The following is a 24,832-nucleotide window of genomic DNA, read 5'->3' as shown; positions in this document are numbered from 1 at the left end:
GATTAAGTCTGGTCAGTTGATGCTTGCTGCCAAAAGCTAAATATTTGGTCTTGCTAGGATTAAGCACTAAACCATTTTTTGTGGCCCAAGCAGCAACTTTGCCAAGATCATGATTTAACATTTCGACTGCATTATCTACTTCCCCTGGCTTGCAAGTAATATAAACTTGAATATCATCGGCATAGATATGATACTTACAGTGTGTGATCTGTGTGGCTATGTCTGCGGAGTACAGTATAAATAGGATCGGGCCGAGAACTGATCCTTGAGGAACTCCTCTTTTAAGGCCGGCCTGAACTGAAGTTTGTGTGGTACCATTGCTCTGACTCAATTTTACACATTGATATCGATTATTGAGGTAGCTATCAAACCACTTTACTGCATTACAGTCAAATCCATAGTAAGCAAGCTTAGAAATCAGCAAATCAATATTTAAACAGTCAAAAGCCCGGGAAAAATCTAGCAGCACTAACAGCGTGCACATCCCTTCATCCTGGGAACACAAGATGTTGTCAGTGACATCCAACAAGGCTGTCACTGTGCCGCGCCCCTTCCTGAAACCCGACTGAACATCTGGTAAGATATTGTTGGTCTCTAAATAATCAGTTAACTGCTGACTCACCACTTTTTCTATTATTTTAGAGAGGCAGGGCAGGATGCTAATCGGTCTTAAATCTTTGAGTTCAGACGGGTTTAATATTTTTGGTAATGGTCTGACTAGAGCTAGTTTCCAGATATCAGGGAATGTACATGTCAAAAATGAGGTATTAATTATTTTGGTGATTATGTCAATAGTGTGTGGAAATGTCAATAATAACATATTCAAAGTAATTCCATCACATCCCTCAGCATTTGACTTAAGACTCTTAACAATTTTAATTATATGGTCAGAGTTAGCTGGGTGTAAATGAAAGATGGAGTTATTAAACCTGTGAAATTCATAATAGGTGAGATCAGACATACTAATTTTTGAAGTACCAGGAAGAGTCAGAAAATGAGTATTAATTATTTCAGGATCGTTGAAATTATTCGGCAGTTCAGTATTTTTCTTAGGCAATAAAGTTGATTTTAGATTTTTCCATAGTGACTTAGGGTCGTTTATTTTGTTATTTATATTTAATTTAAAATATGCTGATTTTTCATAATATAGAGCCCTGTTTACTATGGATTTCATGTCCTTGTAATATTGTTTTTTACCTTCAGACTGGTTCTTATGATAGTCAGCTGCAGCCTTATCGCGTAGTCGCATCATATCCTTGACTGTGTCTGTAATCCATGGGTTAGAATTTCCTTTGAGCCTGATTGTTTTAAGAGGCGCATGTAGGTTAAATAAAGATAGTAAGCTGTTATTGAAAACACTAACCATATCATTCACATTTCCACAATTTGACAAGCAGTCCCACTTCACACACTGTAAGTCTCTTTCAAAATACTCCATTTGTATGTTTTTGAGAGGCCTGTATGTTAAGCAATATGGCTTAGGTTTATCCAATTTAATATTAAATTCGCAGATTACGAGACAGTGACCATAGAGTGACCCTACATGTTCGTTATATGTATTTTTTGGTCTCATATCCGTGCATACCACGTCAAGTAAGGTCTGGCTTTTTTCTGTAAAGTGTGTAGGCTGTGAGATTAATTGATTTAGATGAAAACATGTCAAGAAATTATTAAATTTTACTATTCTTGGGTCAGCATTTGATAATAAATTAATATTGAAATCACCTAGTATTACTATATTGTCATAATTGGGAATTGAGCTTATTGTGTCAGAAATTGCGTCAAAAAATAAATCTATGTCCATCCATGGCGGCCGATAAGCTGTACCTATCACTAGTTTCTTCCCATTAACCGTCATAGTAAGCCACATTTGCTCCACTAACCTGTGCAGGGGGTCGACAGGGTGGGAGAATGTACGGGCATTGAGGCTGCGTCTGATGTAAAACCCTACGCCTCCCCCGCGCGAACGGGTACCCCGCGGCCGGGGTATGTGCCGGAACTTGTACCCAGGTATCACCGGAGCCCGGCCATCGCTCTCTGCAGTCAGCCAAGTTTCATTAATAGCGAGGAGGTCAAAATCTAGTCGAGTTGCAGCCGCTATAAGATTGTCCTGGTTTGTGCCTAAGGAACCTGCATTATACAAACCTATTTTCAGTTGTTTTTTTTTAATTATTATAAATATAATAGTTGCACTGGCTTGAGTCATGAACACAGTATGTAGTAATTAATAAGATATCATATAATGTAAAAATAATGACAGTATAAGTGTATATAATCATAAAGCGAAACAGTCGGTGTAACTTTGTGTAGAAGTAAAATATGAACAGTTTATAAATATATTCGCTAGTGAAGTTTGCATTGCCATATCCAACCAAGAATACACAGAACATAACAATATCAAGTATAACTACATTTATACCTCCATAAAACCCTTGCAATCAAACTGCCTTGCGCCCAAAAACCCGCTCCACATCGGCGTCGGACCTCATGCAGATCGCCTGCTTGCCGTCGCTTTGCCGGGCGTACACACGGCCTCTCTTCGTCCACGAGTACTTCCACTGCTGACTCCTGCATTCCTCACGGACCCGGTAGAACAGCAGGCGGTTAGCGCGCGTGAGCCGCTCATTGAAGTAGACTCGGCGTGGGGGGCCCGGCAGGCCCGCGTCTGTGGAGGTGAAGGTGCGGCGCACGCGCGCGGCGCGCAGCAGCTCGTCCCTGAGCTGGCGCCGCGCCAGCCGCACGACGACGCGGCGCGGGCGGCCCGCCCCCTCCCCCCCGGCGTCCGCCCCGCCCCGCTCCACCACGCCGACCCGCTCAGCGAACACCACGTCGCGGGGCTCCAGCGTCACGCCCAGCTTGGCGGCGACAACCGTCACCGTATGCACCACATTTTCCCCTTTCTCCTCTGGGATATGCCCGATTTCTAAGTCGGCAAGCAGCGCATCCTGGTCCCGCTCATTCAGCTCCTGCTGTAGCCGTGACACTGTTTGATGCAGTTCGTTCACCTCCTCGCTAGGTCCGCAGGGTGCCGCTTCCACCTCTGCTACTCTTCTCTCGATCGCATCCAGGCGGCCCTCGACTCCATTCATGCGATCCGTGAGGCTTCTCAGTGTGGCCCGAATCTCCTCTCGAAACGCCCTTTGCTCCTCCATGTACTTATCGAGTCTCTGTTGCCAGTCTAACTCCCTGGGGTCGACATCAGGCGACAGTGGCCTTGATACCGAGGCGGGCGAAGGGGGGATGGTCAGCACGGCTCCGGCCCCGACAGGAGCGGGCGTGCCGGACGGCGCGGGCGCAGCAGGAGAGGGCGATCCAAGCAGCACGGGAGCGGCAGGAGAGAGTGCGGGCCGGGCAGCTTCAGCAGAAGAAGGCGCGGCTTTGTTGTCGCCTTGCGAGCTGTTGTCCCCGCTCTGCTTCGTATGGCATACCTTACAGAGCCAACCTTTGGGGACGGCTACATCCTCTGGTAGCACTACTCCCTCACATTGCCGGTGGAAAACCCCACGGCAGTGCGCGCAAGTGGCGGCACCTTTCGACGACAGGTAGCGTCCGCATCTCGAGCACTTTCCCATAGTGCAGTAATTCGCTTTGCCTAGTAAAGGTTTCTTGCAAGGAGTTCCGGCAGCTGTCGCTAGATGGCGCCTTTATTGAAATGCAAGTGAGTTCCGTCGTCTGCCGCTAGATGGCGTTTTATGACTACGAGCAATTCTTCACGGTACCCACTAACGTAAAAAAAGTCACTTTGTGATTACGCCTATAAAAGTGCTATCAACGCACTAACACTAGCGCGCAGCAGGCAGCGCTCACTCACACAGCTTTATACGACACCAGTGCACACAACGATAACGACCTGTGCAGGCAATTTATCGAATCACTATTTATTTAAGAAGGCGATAGCACGAGCGCAATAGTGTGTGTTACCGTTCGTGACGTCACTCCTGTCCTCACTCCATTCTTTTACTGGAATGTCAAGTGTCACTGGAGTGTAAAGTGTCACCGGAGTGTAAAGTGTCACTGGAGTGTCTAGTGTCACCGGAGTGTCAAGTGTCTTGTCTCACCGGATTGTCAAGTGTCTTGCCGCACCGTTGGTTAAGGGTAGCTAAGGGTGGTTAAGGGTTGGTGTTATGGTTCAGACCTGGAGAGCGGCACCAGGTGTTGCAGGCCTTGTCGGTGGTGACGCTGAACACCAGGAAGATCCAGCGCAGCTTGTCGTAGCAGTTGCTGTACACGTCCAGCACGGGGAGGAAGAGCGGCTCGTCGATCTGGTGTCCATTGTCCATGAACAGGGTCTCTTTGCACAGTTGAATCTTGCCGAATAGATCCACTGCAATCTAAAGTATAAAACTCCCGTGAGACTTAAACATATTTGGAATATTTTTAGCATGTTCGACATGTTTTGATCCGTTTCCGAGGATCTTTTTCAAAGAGTAACGACCCCGCCTTCACTTGTTGGAAACGCGGCGTAAAAGATCGAAACATGTCGAGTGTTTATATAGGGGTGCGCCAAAGTTCATATAAAATTGGTATATAGATTATTGGTAGTCCGAAAATGTTTCTCATACAATTTTACATTATAATGATCATTACTTATAACAATTTTATGTTAATGAAAATGAAAAATGAAAAATGAAAATGAAAAATCGTTTATTGGTCACAGATATTGTGTTACAAGGTAAGAAAGGGTTGGGACCTCCTATTAAGTATATCAATACTTGTAGCAGGAGACCCCGCTCTTCCAGCGGCAAGGTAGGGGTCTACAAACCAATACAAAACTCGTTAAATTACGTTAGGTACAGAAAAATTAAGTTAAAAGTATAATATTTCTCAATAGTGAGACAGTCTAAAGTCTAGGCGAAATAACTTTCTTACTACATGTTGGTAATAACTAATACTTAACATAATTAATTTAATTGCTGTTAAATAATTTTATTGATGAACGTGTAATATTTATAATATTATTAATAAAATGTCTATGTCTATGTCTATGTCATAGGAAAAACAAAAATGGCTATTTACATGTGTATATAATATTAGAAACAAATTATAAGTGTATAAGTAGTGTGTATTAGATATATTATGTGTGTGTGTATGTGTGCGTGCGTGCGTGCGTGCGTGCGTGCGTGCGTGCGTGCGCGCGCGTGTGTGTGTGTGTGTGTGTGTGTGTGTGTGTGTGTGTGTGTGTGTGTGTGTGTGTGTGTGTGTGTGTGTGTGTGTGTGTGTGTGTGTGTGTGTGTGTGTGTGTGTTTGAGTGTGTTTGTATGTATGTGTGTTTGTGCATTCATGCGATACAGATTGAGTTTAGAGCAAAATATATGATGATTACCTAGTACAGCAATTTAATAATGACTCTGTTTGCTCATAGTCTAAATTATGTATCCAATCCCGAACAATTTTTTTACATTTCACTGTTGTAAGTGGATGGATAGAAAGTTTGGCATCAACTACGTTATACAAGTGAGCTGCTTGTGCAATATATTGCCGCTTTGCGAACACCGAGTTTAGCTTAGGAATGGGGGCAACTTTGGGTTTTCTCCTACGTGTTGTTTTAGGTGGTTTGAATTTGAGAGATTTGTGTAATTTCAATATGGTATTTAATATATACAATTTGCGCATAGAAAGAAGATTTGATATTTGATAAAGCTCAGAAGTGGGAAATCTGTATGGTTTTGAGTACATGACTTTAAGTAAACACCTTTGTCCTCGTTCGACGTTAATGAATTTAGTTTTACATGAACCTCCCCAGGTAGTAATACAGTATGTCATAATAGATTCTGCTAAAGTAATATATATTTGTTTTAATAATTTATCAAACTTCAAACTTCAAACTTCAAAATTTTTTATTGCCACAATAACTTACTAAACTAATACATATTTGTACTTAACTGAACTTATGAACTAACTAATAATAAGCTTATAATATTGTGAAGCAATAAGGTCTCAGTCTCAGCATGTGCTGGGCAGAGAGCTCAGCGCTGGTTTTCAGACAGAGCCTTTAAATGTGTGTCGGTCCCAAACAAACAAGTTTACAACATTTTTGATGGTGCTTATCTATACATATAGGTGCTATATATATTTATGAGACGCGATTTGTTTTAATTTCTTAAATAACCAGGTTAATTTTCTTATTCTACCGTTAACATATTCCACGTGGCCATACCATGAGAGACGCTGATCTAGAATAACTCCAAGATATTTAATGGATTCAACCTTTTCAATGCTATTACAGTGACAAGGTTGAGTATCTGTTAGGTTACATTCGTGAACTCTTAGTACTAAGTTGTTAGATGGTTGCGTGTTATTGTATTTAGTGAAGCACATATATTTCGTTTTAGATTCATTTAGTGTAAGTAAATTAGATCTTAGCCAAGTATTTATCTTATGTAGTCCTTTTTCTGCCTTTGCATACACTGTGTCCCAAGTGACTCCACTAAAAACAACAACAGTGTCATCTGCATATGAAATTATGCTACCTCCATCAATTTCAAGATTGGTTAAGTCATTGATGTATGCCAAAAATAATGTGGGACCAAGAACACTTCCCTGAGGAACTCCATACGAAATAGACTTCTCATCACTAAGGTAAGGACTAATCTTGACTTTCTGGGTACGACCATTGAGATAGCTATTTAATAGGTCAAGTGGTTTTCCCCTGATTCCCATGAGCTCAATCTTGCGAACGAGAGTGGGGAGAGAGACGGTGTCAAATGCCTTTTTTAAATCAAGGAAAATAGTTAAGCATTTACGATTTTTATCAACAGTTTCCGTTATCATCGTCGTTAACGTCATAACCGCATCCTCCGTAGATTTGCCTTGTCGAAACCCAAACTGATTTTTAGATAAAATTTCAAATTTGTTAAAATAATTAGTAAGTCGCGTGTTTATTAATTTTTCGATTATTTTTGAAATAGCTGGAAGTATAGAAATGGGCCGGAAGTTATTGACATCATCCCTCTCCCCACCCTTGTGCACAGGAACAACAATAGCTTGCTTAAGTAGTCGTGGAAATACTCCCTGAGCGAAGCTAAGATTTGCAAGCCTGCTTATAATCGGGACAACAATGTTTCTAGCCAGCTTTAAAAAGCGAGTAGGAATATCATCCCATCCAGAAGCACTATTCGATTTTAAATTCATAAGTATACTATCTACTTCGGATTCATCAGTATCAAGCCAAACGAAAGAAGACGGATTAAAGTTGTGTGTTATGTTAGGAGTATCATTCTGAGCTGGATTTGTTAAAATTTTCTCCGCGAGGTTTTTACCCATGTTAGAAAAAAACTCATTTAAATTGTTGACAACACCCAAGGGGTTTGGTCTGAATTGAAGAGCGCCGATGTCTGATTATTTGATGTTTTATAATAAGTTATGTTTCTTATGGTCTTCCACAGTGATTTTGAATCTCCCGCTGATTTAGTCAATAGGTCTCTCTCATATTTATTCTTAAGTTTTTTTATCAGATTAGTACAATAATTACGGTATCGCTTATATGTGATCCTCAGGATATCGTTATCAGGGTTACGGCGTAGTTTTAATTGCATCCTATTTCTATTGTTAATGCATCTAAGTATGCCTGGTGTAATCCAGGGTTTGATAGAACGTCGTTTTTTAGGAATTTGTTTTACCACTTTACTATCAATTAAAGATGTTTTGATTTTATGAATAAGTTGTTCAACAATATATTCAGGGTCATTACTTAAAAGTAATGAGTCGACATTATTATGGCGTAGGTGTAGTAATGCTTTTTCGTAATCAATTTTTTCTACTGATTTTGGGCAGCTGACTTTTGAAGTACTAGAAGAAAGTGCTAAGAATATCATATGATGATCAGTTATCGAGGTGTTTAAGACTGCGATACGAGCGGTTAGATTACAAATGTCTAGTTTTAACATGTAATGGTCTAGACAGCTACTTTCTCGTGTTGGTATAATATGTCCAGGAAGAAACCCAAAAGAGGAGAGCATATTAAGGTAGCTATTTCTATTTGATATTTCATGAGACGGTTCATTTTCTCGTGGACTGAGATTGATGTTTATATCGCCGGTAATAATTATGTTAGTATAAGATTTAATTGTTTCGAGATAAGCGCAGAGCGAATTTATAAAAACGGAGGCATTGTTATTCGACGGTGAACGATAAATACCCAATATCAACAGATTATTTACTTTTATTTGTATGCAAGATGCGTGATCGAGTTTAACCTCTTTAGACGTAGCATTTAGGTATGAACTTGTGTAGCATACGACTCCATCATTTTGGTTGAGATTATTAGCAGTAACTAAAGAGTTATAATTTTGAATAACAGGTAAAGGTTTGAAATGATTAAGTCTACATTCTGATAAAATCAAAATATTTATGTTATAATTAATGTTACTTAAGGTTAATTGTAGGTCATCGAAATTTTTATAAATGCTCCGCATATTTTGTGAGATAACTGTTATATTGTCATTTTTAGTCATTGGTATATTTTTATGCAAATCCTGAATGTCACACATAATTGAAGTCGCTGTCTCGATACGATCTAGGTCAGCTAAGGTATTTAAATTACTACTCATATCTATGCAGTAACAATATACTAGAAATTTTCAAGCTAGTACACGTATATGTTTTTTTATTTAACAAAACGGCAGCGTAGCAGTGACAGTAGCGCACATATTTATTATTCAAGTAGGATGTGTATATTGTGTGTAGATTAGTTAACGTTTGAGAGTAATCATGCACATACGAGGTGAAAATTACACTCATTACTTTAATTATATTATGTGTAGTATAGTGGTAGGATTGGTTTAAATCATTATGAAACATATGGGAAATTAAATTCACAAGCAACGTTGAATAAACAATTGAGATAACAGTTACCATCCAGAAATATAAATCTAGTCAGATGTTTTGTACACTCTGCAGCGCTCCGGTCTCTGAGGTCCTGGTCAGTAGTGCAGTGGTGAGGTTCGAGTTGCCCGGCCACGCGCCAGAGGTCGCGGCAGGTGCAGCGGGGTTCAGAGTAGGCGAAGAAACATGCACACTGCTAGTCCTCTTGTCGTTGTGAGATGTAGCAATATTTTGCGTATTACCTAGGTTTTCCTTACTTAATCTCTCTATTTGGATTTCATTATATATTTGAATAATTTGAGAGTCATCATCTTTACGTACGTACACTCTTCCGTAGCTGGTCCAACAGTGTTTATAAAGCTTTCGCCTTTTGAGCTCACGTGCCAAAAAATATAAGCGAGACGCGCGTACAGTCAGCTGTTCAGCTACAAACACAGGGGAGTCCACAGAGGTTCGCAAGCCCAGGTGTTTGGCACTTAAGTTCATTTTATTCCTAGTATTATGGGCTTTACACATTTTTAACATGTCATTTTTTATAAAAGTTGATAACTATCGTAACTATCGTAACTTCGAATGACTTATGTTCATAATGTCATTTATCATACATTTTATACTAATGTTAATGCTTATATACTTATTGGTCATAACGATTGCGAGTAATATAATTTATCGTTATATTATTGTTAACAGAACAAAAATCACATGTGACAGTCCAGTTAGGTGCGACGACGAGCGTATCGAGAAGGAGCGTGTTAGGTTGACCGTGATCAAACCAGAAACGACTTTTTAATGCAAATTGTATATGTCATTGTAAAAGCTCCAAGCTCCAAGCGCGCTTCTATGAATGGCGCAAACTTTTCATAGAACTTCTCCAAAACTTTTTAAATAATTGTATGATGAATGATTTTCTTAAACACAAAATTATGAATGTAATATTTGTATAGAATTTATGATTAAAAATTTTCGGCTAAATGATTATTATGAACAGTTATAGTAGTACAATTGATAATAATGAAACAAAATTATGATAAGTAAAAGTATGAGAAATGATCATTCGGAGCACAAATCGGTATAAACAATAATTCTATAACAAATAATTTTATATGAGCCAATATGGACCCTTTATATAGACTTAATACGTCAGTAACCCGCTTAAAATATTTCTAAATAAATCTAAGAAAGTGCTCAGTATTAAAACGGCTTTCATTTACGATTAATAAGGTAAAATAATTTTCGCGACAGGTGATTTGATAAGATTGCTTAAAATATTACAAAAAAATTGTACTACAGAATAGGTTTCAAGTCACAAAAAAAAAAGAATAGTAAAACATAAAAAGTAAGACACGATGACGTTCTGTTTTAAAAATGCTTCATACCTACAAGGTTTCTGATGATAAAGAGGAAGGACTACATGTGCAAAGATTAAAATTAAAAAAAAAATTGCAACAGAGAAATTCATGCTATTCCATGTCATCACGCGGCGGATTATTTTTGAAACCTAGTTAAAATATGACTATCAACCCACCACCATGCCGAGGGTGATAAAGGGCAGTATGATGTGGCAGGGGCGCTGCACCTTGCAGCCTACCAGCCCTTTCTCCACCACCACTAAGGGCCGGTTGCATCAAACCGTCTGTCATTGTTAAAGCGTTCGTAAAAAAAATTGTATGGGAAATTCCATAGACGTCTGCTACCTGACTATGATGTGTCTATTAAATTTGGTTGATGCAACTGGCCCTTAATCTTATTTTGGGGTCTACCTACAGACAAACTGTGAGCTACCGTGTTTCCCTAAGGACAAACCTCATACTCAGTGTAGCAAGCCAGCCGCTTGTTCAAAGCCTAGGCAAGGGTAGTGAAGAGCAGTATGATGCGCTCTCCACCGCCACCTAATTGCAATTCTGTGGTCTACTTGCAGACTTAGTGTGTGCTACCAAGTATCGACGGGAAAGCTCCCTAATGACTAACCTCATACTCAGTGTAGCAAGGCAGCCGCTTGCCCACGGCCTTGGCGAGGGTGGTGAAGGGCAGGATGATGCGACAGGGGCGGTTGAGCTTGTGCGCCACCAGCGCGCTGGCCACCGCCACCTGCGAGCTGCGGGAGATCTTCATCCCGTACCCTCCTCCCAGGCGGCGGACGATTACGTCTATCCTAATTAACAGGGCCCGTAACTTTCATGCCGATGACATAAATTTGACGTCACGCTGCATATAGGATGATTCAAGAGTTTTATTTAATAATTAATCATTATTCATAAAACATTTTAATCATGACTTCAAAACTAATCTATTCATATGTGAAATAATTAATACCTACTTGATACTTGAAAAGTAAATTAAATTATTTTTTTTTATTTTTTATACATACATTCTATTAAACAGTTTTGTTACCATATTTCAATAAATTATAAAAACAAAACAAATTGTTTCCTTTTCGTTTCACGTATCGAGTAGGTATTAATTATTCCATGTATGAATAGCTTACTTAAAATCATTTGTAATCGATTAAATTGATTAATGGATAGAACTATTTGAATCATCCTATATGTAGCGTGACGTCAAATTGATGTCATCGGCATGAAAGTTACGGGCCCTGCTAATTAACAATAAATTTACTGTCAAATATATTTGTCATTAACCGTACGGTTTTAGACCAATCAAAAACATTAAGGAAATTTTGAAGCTAAACACGACCTTATACAGAGGACCTAACATAGGCCAACCAGGCTAAGAACTACTTAGTCCTTTTTGGATAATTACAATTTAGTTGCATTTGCGTCACGTTAGATAAAAAGTGATTTCCAGTAAAAGTGTCTATAAGACTTTTGGCCTTATCAGAAAACCCTACATCGAATTGAGGATTTTAGTTTACTTACTTATTTTCCTGCATTTTAAGAGCTCGAGATATCATCATCTGCACAAGATCCATGTGCTGCGTAGTGCAATGCACCTCTAAACCCTCTTCCGTGGGCTTAGCCACGCTCACCAACGTCTCCATACAAAAGTGCTGCTGCTCGAAAATTGCTTGCTTTCCTTTGATAAGTTTGAACAGATTTCCACCTGCACTGGTTCCATCTTGCTCGCCAGCTTTTTTCTTTCTGTCAGGAAACTTGATAGCTTCCCTTACATCCAAAACAGGTTTGGTAACATTTTTGTACGTAACGTGTACTAATTTGGCAGCGTACTCTGCTATAGATCTGGTTTCAGCAACAACTACTCCGATAACATGGCCGTGGTATTTGACATCTCCGGAGCAGAAAAGTTCTTCTTTCGTTAGGTACAAGTAGTCGATTTTTGGGAAGAGACCGGGTGTGAAACCATTTACTCCGGGAATGTCGTCGGCAGAGTAAAAGGCGACAACGCCTTCGTGTTTCTGTATACACATCAAGGTCATTTGAGTCAAGACTAATTTCAAATCGAAAAGAGATAGCTTAGAATGTAAGAATTTGGCACTAGATATGAAGATTATGAAGCAAAGGTCTAGCATGGTATGGGCATGTGATGCGTAGGGATGAAAGTCATGTGTGTGGAAGTATAGGGACAGGAAAACCGAGAAAAAGGATAGATTATGTGAGCTATGGAATGTAGAAGTATAGTGTGAGCGACGATATGAAGCGAAAACAAGTGAATGATGAGATGACGGACGATAGGGACCTCCCTATGGAAGCGGAAGACATGCTGCGCCGACTCCAAATTAATGGTACAAGGGCAGGCGAATGATGATGAAGCAAAGGTCCCATATATAAAAAATTAAATACACTTACAAGAGCCTCACTAGGATCAATCTTGTCGATGTCTCCTTTCGGCACCGTCGCGAGCACGAAGGCACCGAACACCTCGTGTGGTAAACTTGGCAGGTCCTCCGAGTATGGCGCCTCGCCTGCACACTGGATCTACACACATTTCTTGCACTTAATACTGTTGTTTTTTGTTTTATTTAAAAAATATATTTATATTGAATTTGAAACCATACAGGGTCAGAATGGAAATAACATGTTGACACTTGTAATGACGGCTAAGGTTATTTTTGCCATATTACATGACAAATGACTAGGACAGTTGATTGTAGCCATTGAACTAGTAACAAAATCTATTTGTATAAATTAACTAAATGACACTAAGGACTTACCAATGCCTCAACTTTTTCCACGGGCTGGTTAAGCGGATAGATCAGAGGGTTTGTTGAGTAGTCCTGTTCCGCTTTCGAGACGGGACGTGTTTTGCTCAAGACGATACCACCGGACGCAAATATATCATCTACATCGCCTTCGGGACAAAGGGCAAGGAGACCCTGTAATGGATATGTATTTATGTAGTTATAGAAATAGAACATACTGAACTATTTGAGGCAGTAATTAAGTTATTCTTCTATTCATGTACATCAATTATTTGCAATATACAAATATACCAATATTTCCCCTTCTTAATGCTGTGTAAAGAGACAAAGCATTAACAATCGTTATTGTGAGACGAAACATTATTTTGCTTATATAGTTACACAAATTTATCACTGTATACAGCTTCCTGTCGCAACTCGTAAGTAGCATGTACTTATTTGTTGTTTTCTGAATATAGTTAGATACTTACTTTAAAGAAAAGATTGATAGCCAGCTTCTTCCTATACTCCGCCGAAAATTCTGGCGGGTTCTCTTCCACCACCAATTCTTCCTTCAGAACATCTATAGCGTCTTGCAGCGTCTGATTTGTAAACAGTTTCTTCCCTATCAGGAACCCCTCTGTCTTAGAAGCGTGCACGAAGTGTGGGTTCATGGCTCCGTATACGATTCTAGCTCCTTGGACTTTGTTGGAAGAATCTAGTCTGTATAGGAAACCAGCGTTGACGATAGCGTGAGCGGATTGGGCGCGTGGCATTACCTGTAAAATTGCAACAGTAGGTATGGATAATTTTCCTAAATAAAGTATGGACAAATATTATCTTAATATATCAATCAGTCGTCTTTAATTTAAGCCATTTACTGCATAAATAGCCAAACTCTTCACCAATAGTATGTTCAAACAATAGTAATTGCTAATCTGATTTGTACATTCATTCATACCATGTGGTATTTAGTCTTTATTTAATAAGTCGTTTATTTTTCTCTACAAGTCAAACAGTGACTTTTATTAAATGTAAATAAAATTATGTTCTTAATAAAAGTATTATTTCTTACCTTGAATGATTCAAATTGGTAGTCCTGACCCAAGGGAGGCAGCAAAATATTTTTGATGAGCTTACTGCGCATATCCACTTTAAGGAACTCTTCTATGGTTACTTTCTTCTCCTGTTTACTGGAATCCACTGAAATATATTCAATGCCATTTTAAATATCGATTGAGTTATTAATTAGATGTTTTATGTTTATAATTTGTCAATAACTTACAAATAGTCATATAAGCACCGATGGTCTCAAGTAGAAGAAATACGTCTGATTGAAATTCGTTGTGCTTGTGTTTGATCATCAGGTTGCCAGCTACGGTTCCCAGCTGTAATCATATTTTAAATATTAGTAACAATATAAATACCCTTTATTGTACGAACTTAATATAGAAAACAGTACAAAAATCATTGGGTACCGAAGAAAGATAAGAAGTAAGAAGAACAGACAAGACCGTCTTGTAGCTAAAAAGTAATCTAATCCGACAGAGAGGTAACAAATGCAAAGACCTTTTATTATTATGGTATTGTAATTTGTATAAATACTCATGCATACTTACATTTCTAACAGGAATATGTGCTACCAACTGCAAATGTTCTTGTAACTTGCGAAGATACCAAAAATTGTCTTCCGTGGAGGCGAGTTTCTTGAATATCTCTATTGTGTCGTTCAGCGTACAACCCGCTCCGAGGATCAAGTTCTGGTCCAGATGGTATCCTTTTAGCTCATTGACGCTGTTTATGTCTATGAGGACACGAGGAGCCTTCGGCATCGGGAAAGCTCCTAAAAATATTCATTAGGTACTTAGATATTTGTCTTGTTTATCTAATAATATGGCATCCCGGCTCGTACCAATGAGTTGATATTTGCCAGTCGCTTTTCGATCAGAAAAACATAGTGAAGAAATCGGACTAATCCCAATAAGGTCTAGTTATCCTTCGAAATTGGAAGGTCAGATGGCAGTGGCTTTCGTAAAACTATTGCCTAGTGCCTACGCCAAATTTTGGGATTATTTGTCAAAGCCGGACACCATGATCTCATAAGCCGTGGCATATGCCGAGATAACGCTAGGAGGATTAATAGTATACTATTAATCCTCCTAGCGTTATCAATAAGAGTCAAGTTGCTTAAAATATTAGACATTAATTTAGTTATAAAACTATATCAAATTGCTTGTACCATAGGATTGCGCGCATCTTGACTAGGCGCGAGTAAGACTTCTCTTTCAATAGGTACTAAAATAGGTATATCACTGTATTTTTCTTTTGACTTTACCTTTAGCTGTGTTTCCTGCTACAAACATGTAATCGTCATCTCCTTTCTGTTTCAACACTTCAAATATTTCATCAACACGATATACCTTAGTGAATGACCTTCCATCTTTTAGGTCTATTTCAATCTTTTGTGGTTCTTTAAGATCCTGACCTTCTACTAAGCACCATTCGCTTTCACTGCAGTTGCTTTTGCGGCAAGTCTTTCCACTTTTCTTGCAAATGTTGAGATCTTCTATGTCTAACGTGGCATTGTCTGGTTTTGGTGCGTCGCTGGCGAATTTCTTGAAGGCCTCCAGAATAGGCCGGTAGCCGGTGCAGCGACAAATGTTGCTGCCAAATGACTTCTCTATCTCTAACATGGTGATATCCTTTTTACTTTGTAAAAGGCTGTTGAAATAACAATATGATGAACAATTTGCTACGAGACAAGTTTGTTACGGTAGAATAATATTACATATTGTGGGTTCTTTTTTACCAGACATATAATTATGTATAAACACATCATCATCATCAGCATAGTTAACGGTAAAATTAGTGATTGTAATTTTTATCAGTAACAGATTGTAAATTAATCATTTTTTGCTATAAGCGTCACACACAGAATCAAATGCTGTTTCGAAAGTTGACCGACATTATAGTCCATTTTGACCTTAAAGGAAAATAATCACGCAAACAGAAATTATTCCGTTGAAATTAATAAGAATTTGAATATTAGCCACTTGTGTAAATAATATAAATATATTCAAAGTACTTATGTCTGTAAACTGTGTAAACAATTATTTCTAAGTGAAATTATTCACTCAGCTGAAGAGATAGACAGTGAGACAAACAACGAACAAGAAAGCATTCATCAAAAAGTAAATAAAGATAAATTAGGTCCAAATCACGCAAACCCTCTGTAACCTTTACCTCCTTTTATCCTGGTAATCGTAGATTAAAAAAAAAAAAAAAATATTTTATTAACCAAGAGAATATTTTCTACTACTCGTAGGTATTCATCATCATCATACATAATTAAGTAGTGCAATTACATAAAGCATAGTTAACATAGTATTGGCACGCGTTTAGCGACGAATAAAAAAAATATATTTAAAAATTAAAAAAAAAAACTGATAATCACATCTTAATTTTAATACGTTGATAATTAACTCTATATTAGAAATTTGGTTGATCTAACTTTTTGCGTTTGTAAGTTATTGATGATGGACGTTGACCGGCGAAAATGCACTGTGATTTTTGAGTGAAAAATCCCCTTGGTCTGGGTCAATGATTGCTAAATTGTTGAATTTCCAGAAAACTACTAGGCAATAATTATTGCCCAAATCATTATTTCATTCACTCAAGGACAATTAAATAATAGTGGCAAAATAATTCAAAATATCCACTCCTTGCGGTCCACACGGAATCAACAGACAAAAAAGATGGATGAAAATCTTGTTCAGAGGATGATGAATACTATTTTCAGAAAAGTCCGTAATTTTGTGCATAAACATACTGAATTATTGAAATATATATGACACGCTATAAATTAATAAACGATCTTTTATATTCTGCAATAAAAAATATTGTTTACTTTTTTTTTTTCATTTAAAAATTAAATTCCTCCCATCGCGTACCAATTCTAAATTAACTATGCTTTACAAAAACAAGTCTGAACAAAAAAGTTCTCTTACCAAGACCTAAGTTTCTAAAATTTCTATCCGGTCATGACATGAGCAATAATTTCTAATTAATTTACTATTCCCCATGAAACTGCTCAAGTATCGGTGGCACTATAGCAAAAAGACGTTGATGGAAAAAAAAAATGTGATATTGCAGTGAGAGATTGCTAGCCTATCTAAATCCCCTACAGCACAATTGGAGCTGTATATCTCAGTCGATTTCTACGACACCCACGGGAGGAAAGTGGATGGTGATATTCTTAACCCTTCACCACACGGAGGATAATATATAAAAGAGGATATATTAAAAATATAAAAAATCGATGACAAGTAATAATTAAAATACAAATTTAAAGTTATTGTTCTTTGCGTTCCATACGGTTACCTTCACGCATGCAATTGGATAATTTAAATTATTGCAGGTTGACTCAATGATAATATAACTAACAATAAGCGGGTATTCACAGATGCTTTAAAGTGTGACGATAGTGCCTGATATGTTTACTTTAGTACCGCGACCAATTAAAACGGTTTAGCAATTAACATACCGCCTTTTTTAATTTTCGTTGATATTATTGCATATAAATTATGTCTTAGTATCTTGAACAACCCTCAGACTTGGACTGGACCCTCAATAAAGCAGACTACCAGATAAATGTGGCACTGCAGGGGAATACTTAGAATTCATTGAACACCGAGACGTGGCGAGGAGGAGTTTCGAGTTTGTTTTACCACATCCCAAAAACAAGAAGTCATCATCATTCTCTTGCCCTTATCCCAGTCACTTGGGGTCGGCGCAGCATGTCTTTCTCTTCCATACATCTCTATCACTCGTTATCTCATCATTAACTTGTTTTAGTTCCATATCATGTCTCACACAGTCCATCCTCCTCTTGTTCTTCTGCTTTCCATAAACAAGAAGTAACAGACTAATTTTCTACATCAAAAAATATTAATTGCATTCACAACCATAACACATGACGAGTAATCATGCAATCTCAATATTAAATAAACTGTAGTAATTTCGTACCTGATTCTCAGTGAGTCTTTAGACTGAAGCAGCTTAGCAGCCAAATGATTGAGACAGAAGAAAAGGTAACGTTGCCATGACCTCTCATTTCAGCAGAACCAACTGGGAGCCGTTGAGAAAAGGGTCTTCCGTATCTGATGGTAGCCCTTGAGTTCTGTTACCAACGCGCAACGCCCGCCTCTATCGTCGTGATTTAGTTGTCATATTAAATTACCCATATTGATGGTTATTATGATTACCTGTACATAGCCATGACCCATCCAGGTGAGCAGTATCCGCACTGTGTCCCGTTGAGCTTAGCGAGGGTCTTCTGTATCGGGTGGTAGCCTATCAGGCGGTTGCCGATTCCTTCTATCGTCGTTATGTCCCAGTCCTGACATGATGTCAATGATACCAAACACTGCAAGTAAAAACGAAAAGTTTAGACCAAAGTTTGAGACCATCGTATTCGAAAGCAAGGTCAAACTAGTCGTCATTTGGTAGGTAAAGTCACTACAGAAGATTATGTTGCTACGTTTGACGGTATCACGGTTATTACCCCAGTAAAGAAGTGGAAACCACTAGTAGTTTAGTCAAAGAAGATACTCACAGAGTTGACAGCACCCTGCTTCTCTCCAGGTCTTGCAGCTGACACAACGCATGCGCCGCAGCCGCCCTCGCGACACATATACTTGGTGCCTCGTAGCTCGCAGGACACGCGCAGGTAATCCAGCAGGGACAGGTCTGAAGATATCTCGCGACCGGCTGAGGAGACAGGGAGTTTAGTAGAAGTTTTCAACATACGTTGTGTGTTTAAGTTACTCTATGGTTATGATATTTGATAGTTCTGCACTTTGGCGTCAGAATAATTCCATAATACTTTCTTTCACGAAAAGCTTAATTCTATTATTAGCGTGTGAAGTTGTAGAAAACTATCTAGAACGTGACGCTAATTTTAATTTTCACCACTCTGATAAAGTTAAGAAGATATCCAGCATCAAATACGATTCTGATCCTAGGCAAGGTCTTTTGATGAGGGGGATGAACTTTTAAATTAGTCAAGCTCTTGCAGGCAAACTATATCGCGAAAGGAGCGTTAGCGATTAGTCATTTGTCAACGGCCACAATCTGCCACAGACTAGCGAGCAAAACACCACTTGCTCTGTCGCACTAATATGAAGAGTAATAGAGCAAGATGACTACGCTTAGCCATGGAGCGTTCAGATTAGCACGTTGGTTAAGCACCTACGAGTACATTGGCTAGATTGTTGTCTAAAGATGTGACTAAAAACTAAACTTGGGCTGTAGAACCCCATCTAAACATTTCTCAGCAATTTACATTTTTGGATCACGTCTTTGTTCTTGACAGCTTGCTTAATGCTCAACTCTCTAAACACATCACACTGCATGATGCACAATTTGGCTTTAGGCCAGGGCTGTCGACCGAAAGTGCGATTTTGTGTCTTAAGCAAGCTGTCAGATACTACAAGGACAGGAACACGCCAATCTATGCGTGCTTTCTGGACTTGTCAAAGGCATTTGACCTGGTTGTGTACGACAAGTTATGGGACAAACTTACTAAAACGGGAGTGCCCATTGAATGTGTCTCATTACTTAAATATTGGTACAACAGCCAGGTCAACCTAGTGAGATGGGCTGGAGAGGAATCTGATGAGTACAGACTACAATGTGGGGTAAGACAGGGGGGGCTAACATCGCCTCTCCTTTTTAACCTTTATGTAAACGAGTTGATCGAGGCACTTAGCAGCACACATGTCGGTTGCCATATAGGTGAAGTGAGTTTCAATAATATAAGGTACGCGGACGACATGGCGTTGCTGGGGCCTTCTGTTGATGCAGTGAGACAGCTCATCAGTATTTGTGAGGAATACGCAGAACAGCATGGTCTTAAATATAACACGGCCAAAAGTGAACTTTTAATTTTTAAGGCACGTAAGTATAATCCGTCTACGCAGCCAGAGATCATGCTGTGCGGCGTACCCCTAAAAGTTGTGGATCGTTTTAAGTATCTAGGGCATATGCTTACAAATGAGCTAAATTTATGATGATCAGTAGGCCTAGCACATGATGGCCGCGGGAGTATGTCGCCGCGAGATAGATGACACGTCTTTGTCTAATTGTATTAATGACATAAGGACAGGTAGTCTATCTCGCGGCGACATACTCCCGCGGCCATCATGTGCTAGGCCTGCTGGACCTGGAAAGGGAGAGAAGGGCGGCGGCAGTGAGAGGCAACATGCTCGCCCGCAGGTTTGCACGGTGTAACAACTCAGTTAAATTGACGCTCTTTAGAGCTTACTGTCAGACTTTCTACACGTGCAGCTTGTGGGTGAGGTTTACACAAAGAGCATATAACGCATTGCGCGTTCAATACAACAACATCTTGAGGATATTGTTGCGGCTGCCGAGGCATTGCAGTGCGTCCGGTATGTTCGCAGAGGCGCGAGTTGATGACTTTTTTGCCGTTAGGCGGAAAAGAATCGCCTCCATGCTGAGACGGGTGCGCGGCAGCAGCAATAGTCTTCTCAGGGTGTTGGCCGAGCGCCTCGACTGCCCGATTACCAAGTATTGGGTGGAGGTGTCGATTGGGAGAGCTAAATAAAGCTTTTTGAATCGACACATCTGCCTAATAGTTCTTTAGGTACTTGCTTGGTCTTAGTTTTAGTTATTATATTAGTGTTTAATGTAGAAACTAACTAACATAGCTCTTAAATTTTTATTTTTATTTTTTGTACTAACATCTTTTTGTACTAACATCCAGTTTGCGGAGTCTAGCCGTCGCGTGAACTCCTATACGCCTGAAGAGGGGCCTCCGAATTGGCCCGAAACATGTCGCAGCAATAGCGATATAATAACGTGAGTACAACCGTATTTCAATTAATTATTTGAACATCTTATGGATTAATGATGGATCTGAAATAAACGAATTTTATTTATTTATTTATTTATTTGTATGAAACTTTCCTTTTTTGTTACAGAAAATGTATAGAAAGCTGGTAACAAAAAAGGAAGGTTTCATACAAAATACCTAGGACATTTTGGGAAAACTAGTGAATCTTGTTCAGCATCATGGACTCTGTCACTGTCAGCCTACCAATTTTTATCAAAATCAAAAACGTGATCCAAATGTACAAACTTTTCGGGAATTGCTCATCTTTTTATTACGATTACTGTAACTGTCTGTTCTGGTAATGGTCTGTAATAATATAAACTAAGATAATGATGTTAAGATTACAAATGCAATTTTACCTCATTACCTACTGCTTCATTTCTGAAACAGTTTTAACCTTGACATTGCACATATTTGCAAGAACGCAGGTGAAATGAATAATACAGTGTATGTACTGAGTAGTGCAATAGACTCTCGTATTGTGTACAATTTGTAAAGCATTCATGGTTGTATGTATTCATTTCAATTTGAAAGCTTCAACATATCTGATTATTGCCATTATTGGTCTATAGATAGGTATGCAAAGTAAATAAATCGCGTCATATATTATTTATTTTAACTAAAGGGCTGCCTTTCAATGAACGATACGCATCCTTTCTGCCAAAATGCTGTTACAATCTCGCAATGACCTGAGTGCAGTAAGAACCTCTTTTTAACCCCCGACGCAAAAACGACGGGGTGTATAAGTTTGACGTGTCTGTCTGTCTATCTGTTTGTATGTGTGTCTGTCTGTTAGCTCCCGAACGAATGAACCGATTTAGATTTAGTTTTTATGTTTGATTGGAAGCTGAATTAGTCGGGAATTTGCTGAATTCGTGTTTTTAGCCATATTTAATGAAAATCGGTCCAATGTCGTGGTTTTTTGGTAAGATTATATTGACTAAGTCCGTTAATTGTCTAATGAATTTTAAACGATTTAAACGATTTAAACGATTTATTTGTTTGTAAACATAGGTAACAATGTTGGTACAAAATTCTGTCAGAGCGCTATGCTTCGCCGATAGGCATACAAAGTACAATTTTGAAATTGGGTATACACATACCAATTACATTAAATTTCTATATATTAACATGCAAACATTAATAAAAGACAAACAACTAACAAGAAAAATGGTTGAAATACATTAAAAATTATTACATTAAAATCCAAATTAAATTAAAAATTGATACTACAAGTTCATTGAATCAAACACATTATTATGAATATTTAGAATAAATAAAATATCAAATAAAATTTTGTTAATAAATACATAATAATAATAATTAAGCACAATACATACATATATTTTCTTATGTCAATAAGTCATGCACACACATACATATTATATACACTATAATTACAATCTAATTTAAAGCGTCAGCGTTAATAATATTTATTTTAAGAGGATATTAGCCTTTATACAAACTTCCTCTATGTATAAGTAATACAAATAGTTTAAGTAGTTAAATGTAGTCTAAGGGCCAGTTGCATCAACCACATTTGACAGACACATCATCGTCACGCAGCAGACGTCTGTGGAACTTCCCACACAATAAAATTTAACGAACGCTTTAACGGTGACAGACGGTTTGATGCAACCGGCCCTAAGTATAACAGTAATTTTATTACTTAAGTATAAAATATGTTACTTATTAAATAGAAATTATGTTTAAACATAACTACTATCCATATTTTTCTTCTAATTATGTGTTTTTTTTTATTTCGTGCACTGTATATTTTTTTTAAGAACCTATATGAAACTAGCCTATTGTTTACGTCTATTTTAAGTGACACGAAATTATTTAAATAACTAGAGAGAAAAACGATAAATTCATGCAGAATGGGATTTCTCTTTTAAATAATCGATACAATCAGGCGTTACTTTGCGGAAATCCATGTTATTCAAATTTAGAACATAACTTTTGCTACTAATCCGCAAGCAGTGTTCTAGATGTTGATCTCTCTTTATAACCCCCGACGCACAAACGACGTGGTGTTATAAGTTTGACGTGTTTGTCTGTGTGTGTGTCTGTCTGTGGCATCGTAGCTCCCGAACGGATGAACCGATTTCGATTTAGTTTTTTTTTCTTGAAAGCTGAGTTAGTCGGGAGTGTTCTTAGCCGGTTGTCTATTGTTTGCCCGACAGTCATTTAACATAATATTCATTTGCCCGAATCTAACTTGCCTGAATTTCATTTGCCCGAATGATTTGTTTACCATAAAAATCATATGACATACTCGTTGTTTATCCGAATATTACCTTCCATAATCATACAATGCCATACTATTTGTTAGCCATATTATTAAGTGCAATAATATGGTTTCATAGAATATTCAAACGCCATAAGCAATTATTGCCATATTAATTGTTGCCCATATTATTACCTAACCTAACCTACTTTCTGATAGCAGTTTCATTTTCCAGGGGTCACAGTTCTAACCTAACCTAACCTACTTTTCCAGCAGTTTCATTCTCCAGGGGGTCACAGTTCTAACCTAACCTAACCTACTTTCTGATAGCAGTTTCATTTTCCAGGGGGTCGCAGTTCTAACCTAACCTAACCTACTGTCTGATAGTATTTTCATTTTCCGGGGGGTCACAGTTCTAACCTAACCTACTTTTCAAGCAGTTTCCTTTTCCAGAGGTTCACAGTTTTAACCTAACCTACTTTCTGATAGCAGTTTCATTTTCCAGGGGGTCACAGTTCTAACCTAACCTAACCTACTTTCTGATAGCAGTTTCATTCTCTAGTCCTTCACTAGAATAAAAAGGTACTAGGTACTAACCTATTATAGTAGTTTTCGATTCTGCCAAAGCACATTATGGAAATTGACTTTTCTGGACGCTAATTTGTATGACAAATGATGGTATGGAATGTGGTAATTACGGATTTCGATGATTCTGACAAATGACATTATGGAAACTGACTTTATGGGAAACAAAGTTCCTGGCACTAGATTAATATAGTAAACAATGATTATGGCATAAGTTGTTATGAGAAACAATATTATGATTGTTGAATAGGATGGCAAATAAAATTATGGCAAATGAAATTCTGGCAAATGGGGGTATCCCGTTCTTAGCCATGTTTTATGAAAATCGGTCCACTATGTCGCGGTGGGGGGATTTTTTCAAAATTTTAATTTTATGGTAGGGTTATAATTATATCTCATAATTTGTTTAACGAATTTTTTTAAAAGTTGTTTTATTTGACGACCGGTCTGGCTCAGTCGGTAGTGACCCTGCCTGCTGAGCCGCGGTCCTGGGTTCGAATCCCGGTAAGGGCATTTATTTGTGTGATGAGCACAGATATTTGTTCCTGAGTCATGGACGTTTTCTATGTATATAAGTATTTGTATATTATATATTATATATAGTTGTCTGAGTACCCACAATACAAGCCTTCAATGAGCTTACCGTGGGGCTCAGTCAATCTGTGTAAGAATGTCCTATAATATTAATTATTTATTTATTTAACTCACCAGAGTGTTGTTTCCCGTTGATGGTGAAGTGCACACGATCCATTCTCTCCAAACGTCTCAAGTAGACTGTTAGTGTGTTACAGATACAGGTACAGACTATTGACAGACATAGTAAGGTTATAGTGTCCTATGAAAACATACGGAACTAAAGTTGTACCGGCTACGCTTTAATTTTTTTTTGTCGTATGGCAAAGAACAGAAACATTCATAGGTTAAAATTAAGTCCAATCATCCATTTCTTGGCCTCGTCGCTAAGGGTGATCAGGTCTTCACAGGAGGTCCATTGGCATAGCGAGACACAGAGCAATCCTCTATTATTATTTTTACGCTTGAATAATTTTGTAACAATCGGAAACGTCCGCTAACGATACTTCAAGTTTTTATAATAAGGAAATAACCTAACCACAGAATAAAAATTTTGCAAAAACCTCAAACATAGTGGACCGATTTTCATGAAACATGCGTGGCTAAAAAC

General features: G+C 38.3%; 1 protein-coding gene across 3 annotated transcripts in view; it reads right to left on the bottom strand.

The window, feature by feature from the left end:
• The window catches only part of LOC125235386 (indole-3-acetaldehyde oxidase-like), a 29,991-nt gene extending 5,557 nt beyond the window's left edge, over positions 1-24,434 (bottom strand). For 2 of the 3 annotated variants that reach the window (XM_048141937.1, XM_048141938.1), the window contains exons 1-13: positions 24,358-24,434; positions 18,534-18,688; positions 18,184-18,344; positions 15,255-15,640; positions 14,539-14,762; positions 14,205-14,307; positions 13,995-14,122; positions 13,411-13,698; positions 12,953-13,114; positions 12,588-12,716; positions 11,700-12,196; positions 10,792-10,975; positions 4,136-4,331 (exon numbers count right to left, since the gene is read on the bottom strand). In XM_048141937.1, coding sequence (XP_047997894.1) covers positions 4,136-4,331; positions 10,792-10,975; positions 11,700-12,196; positions 12,588-12,716; positions 12,953-13,114; positions 13,411-13,698; positions 13,995-14,122; positions 14,205-14,307; positions 14,539-14,762; positions 15,255-15,640; positions 18,184-18,344; positions 18,534-18,688; positions 24,358-24,400 — 2,656 coding nt within the window. In that variant the 5' untranslated portion in view covers positions 24,401-24,434. The remainder of the gene's footprint in view (positions 1-4,135; positions 4,332-10,791; positions 10,976-11,699; positions 12,197-12,587; positions 12,717-12,952; positions 13,115-13,410; positions 13,699-13,994; positions 14,123-14,204; positions 14,308-14,538; positions 14,763-15,254; positions 15,641-18,183; positions 18,345-18,533; positions 18,689-24,357) is intronic. The other variant, XM_048141939.1, reaches the window with a different exon arrangement.
• Positions 24,435-24,832: the final 398 nt, after the last annotated feature.

Source organism: Leguminivora glycinivorella, chromosome 17, assembly GCF_023078275.1.
Source record: "Leguminivora glycinivorella isolate SPB_JAAS2020 chromosome 17, LegGlyc_1.1, whole genome shotgun sequence".
Lineage (NCBI taxonomy): Eukaryota > Metazoa > Arthropoda > Insecta > Lepidoptera > Tortricidae > Leguminivora > Leguminivora glycinivorella.
The sequence above is the reverse complement of the archived record's forward strand: the minus strand, read 5'-3'. Positions and strand labels throughout refer to the sequence as shown.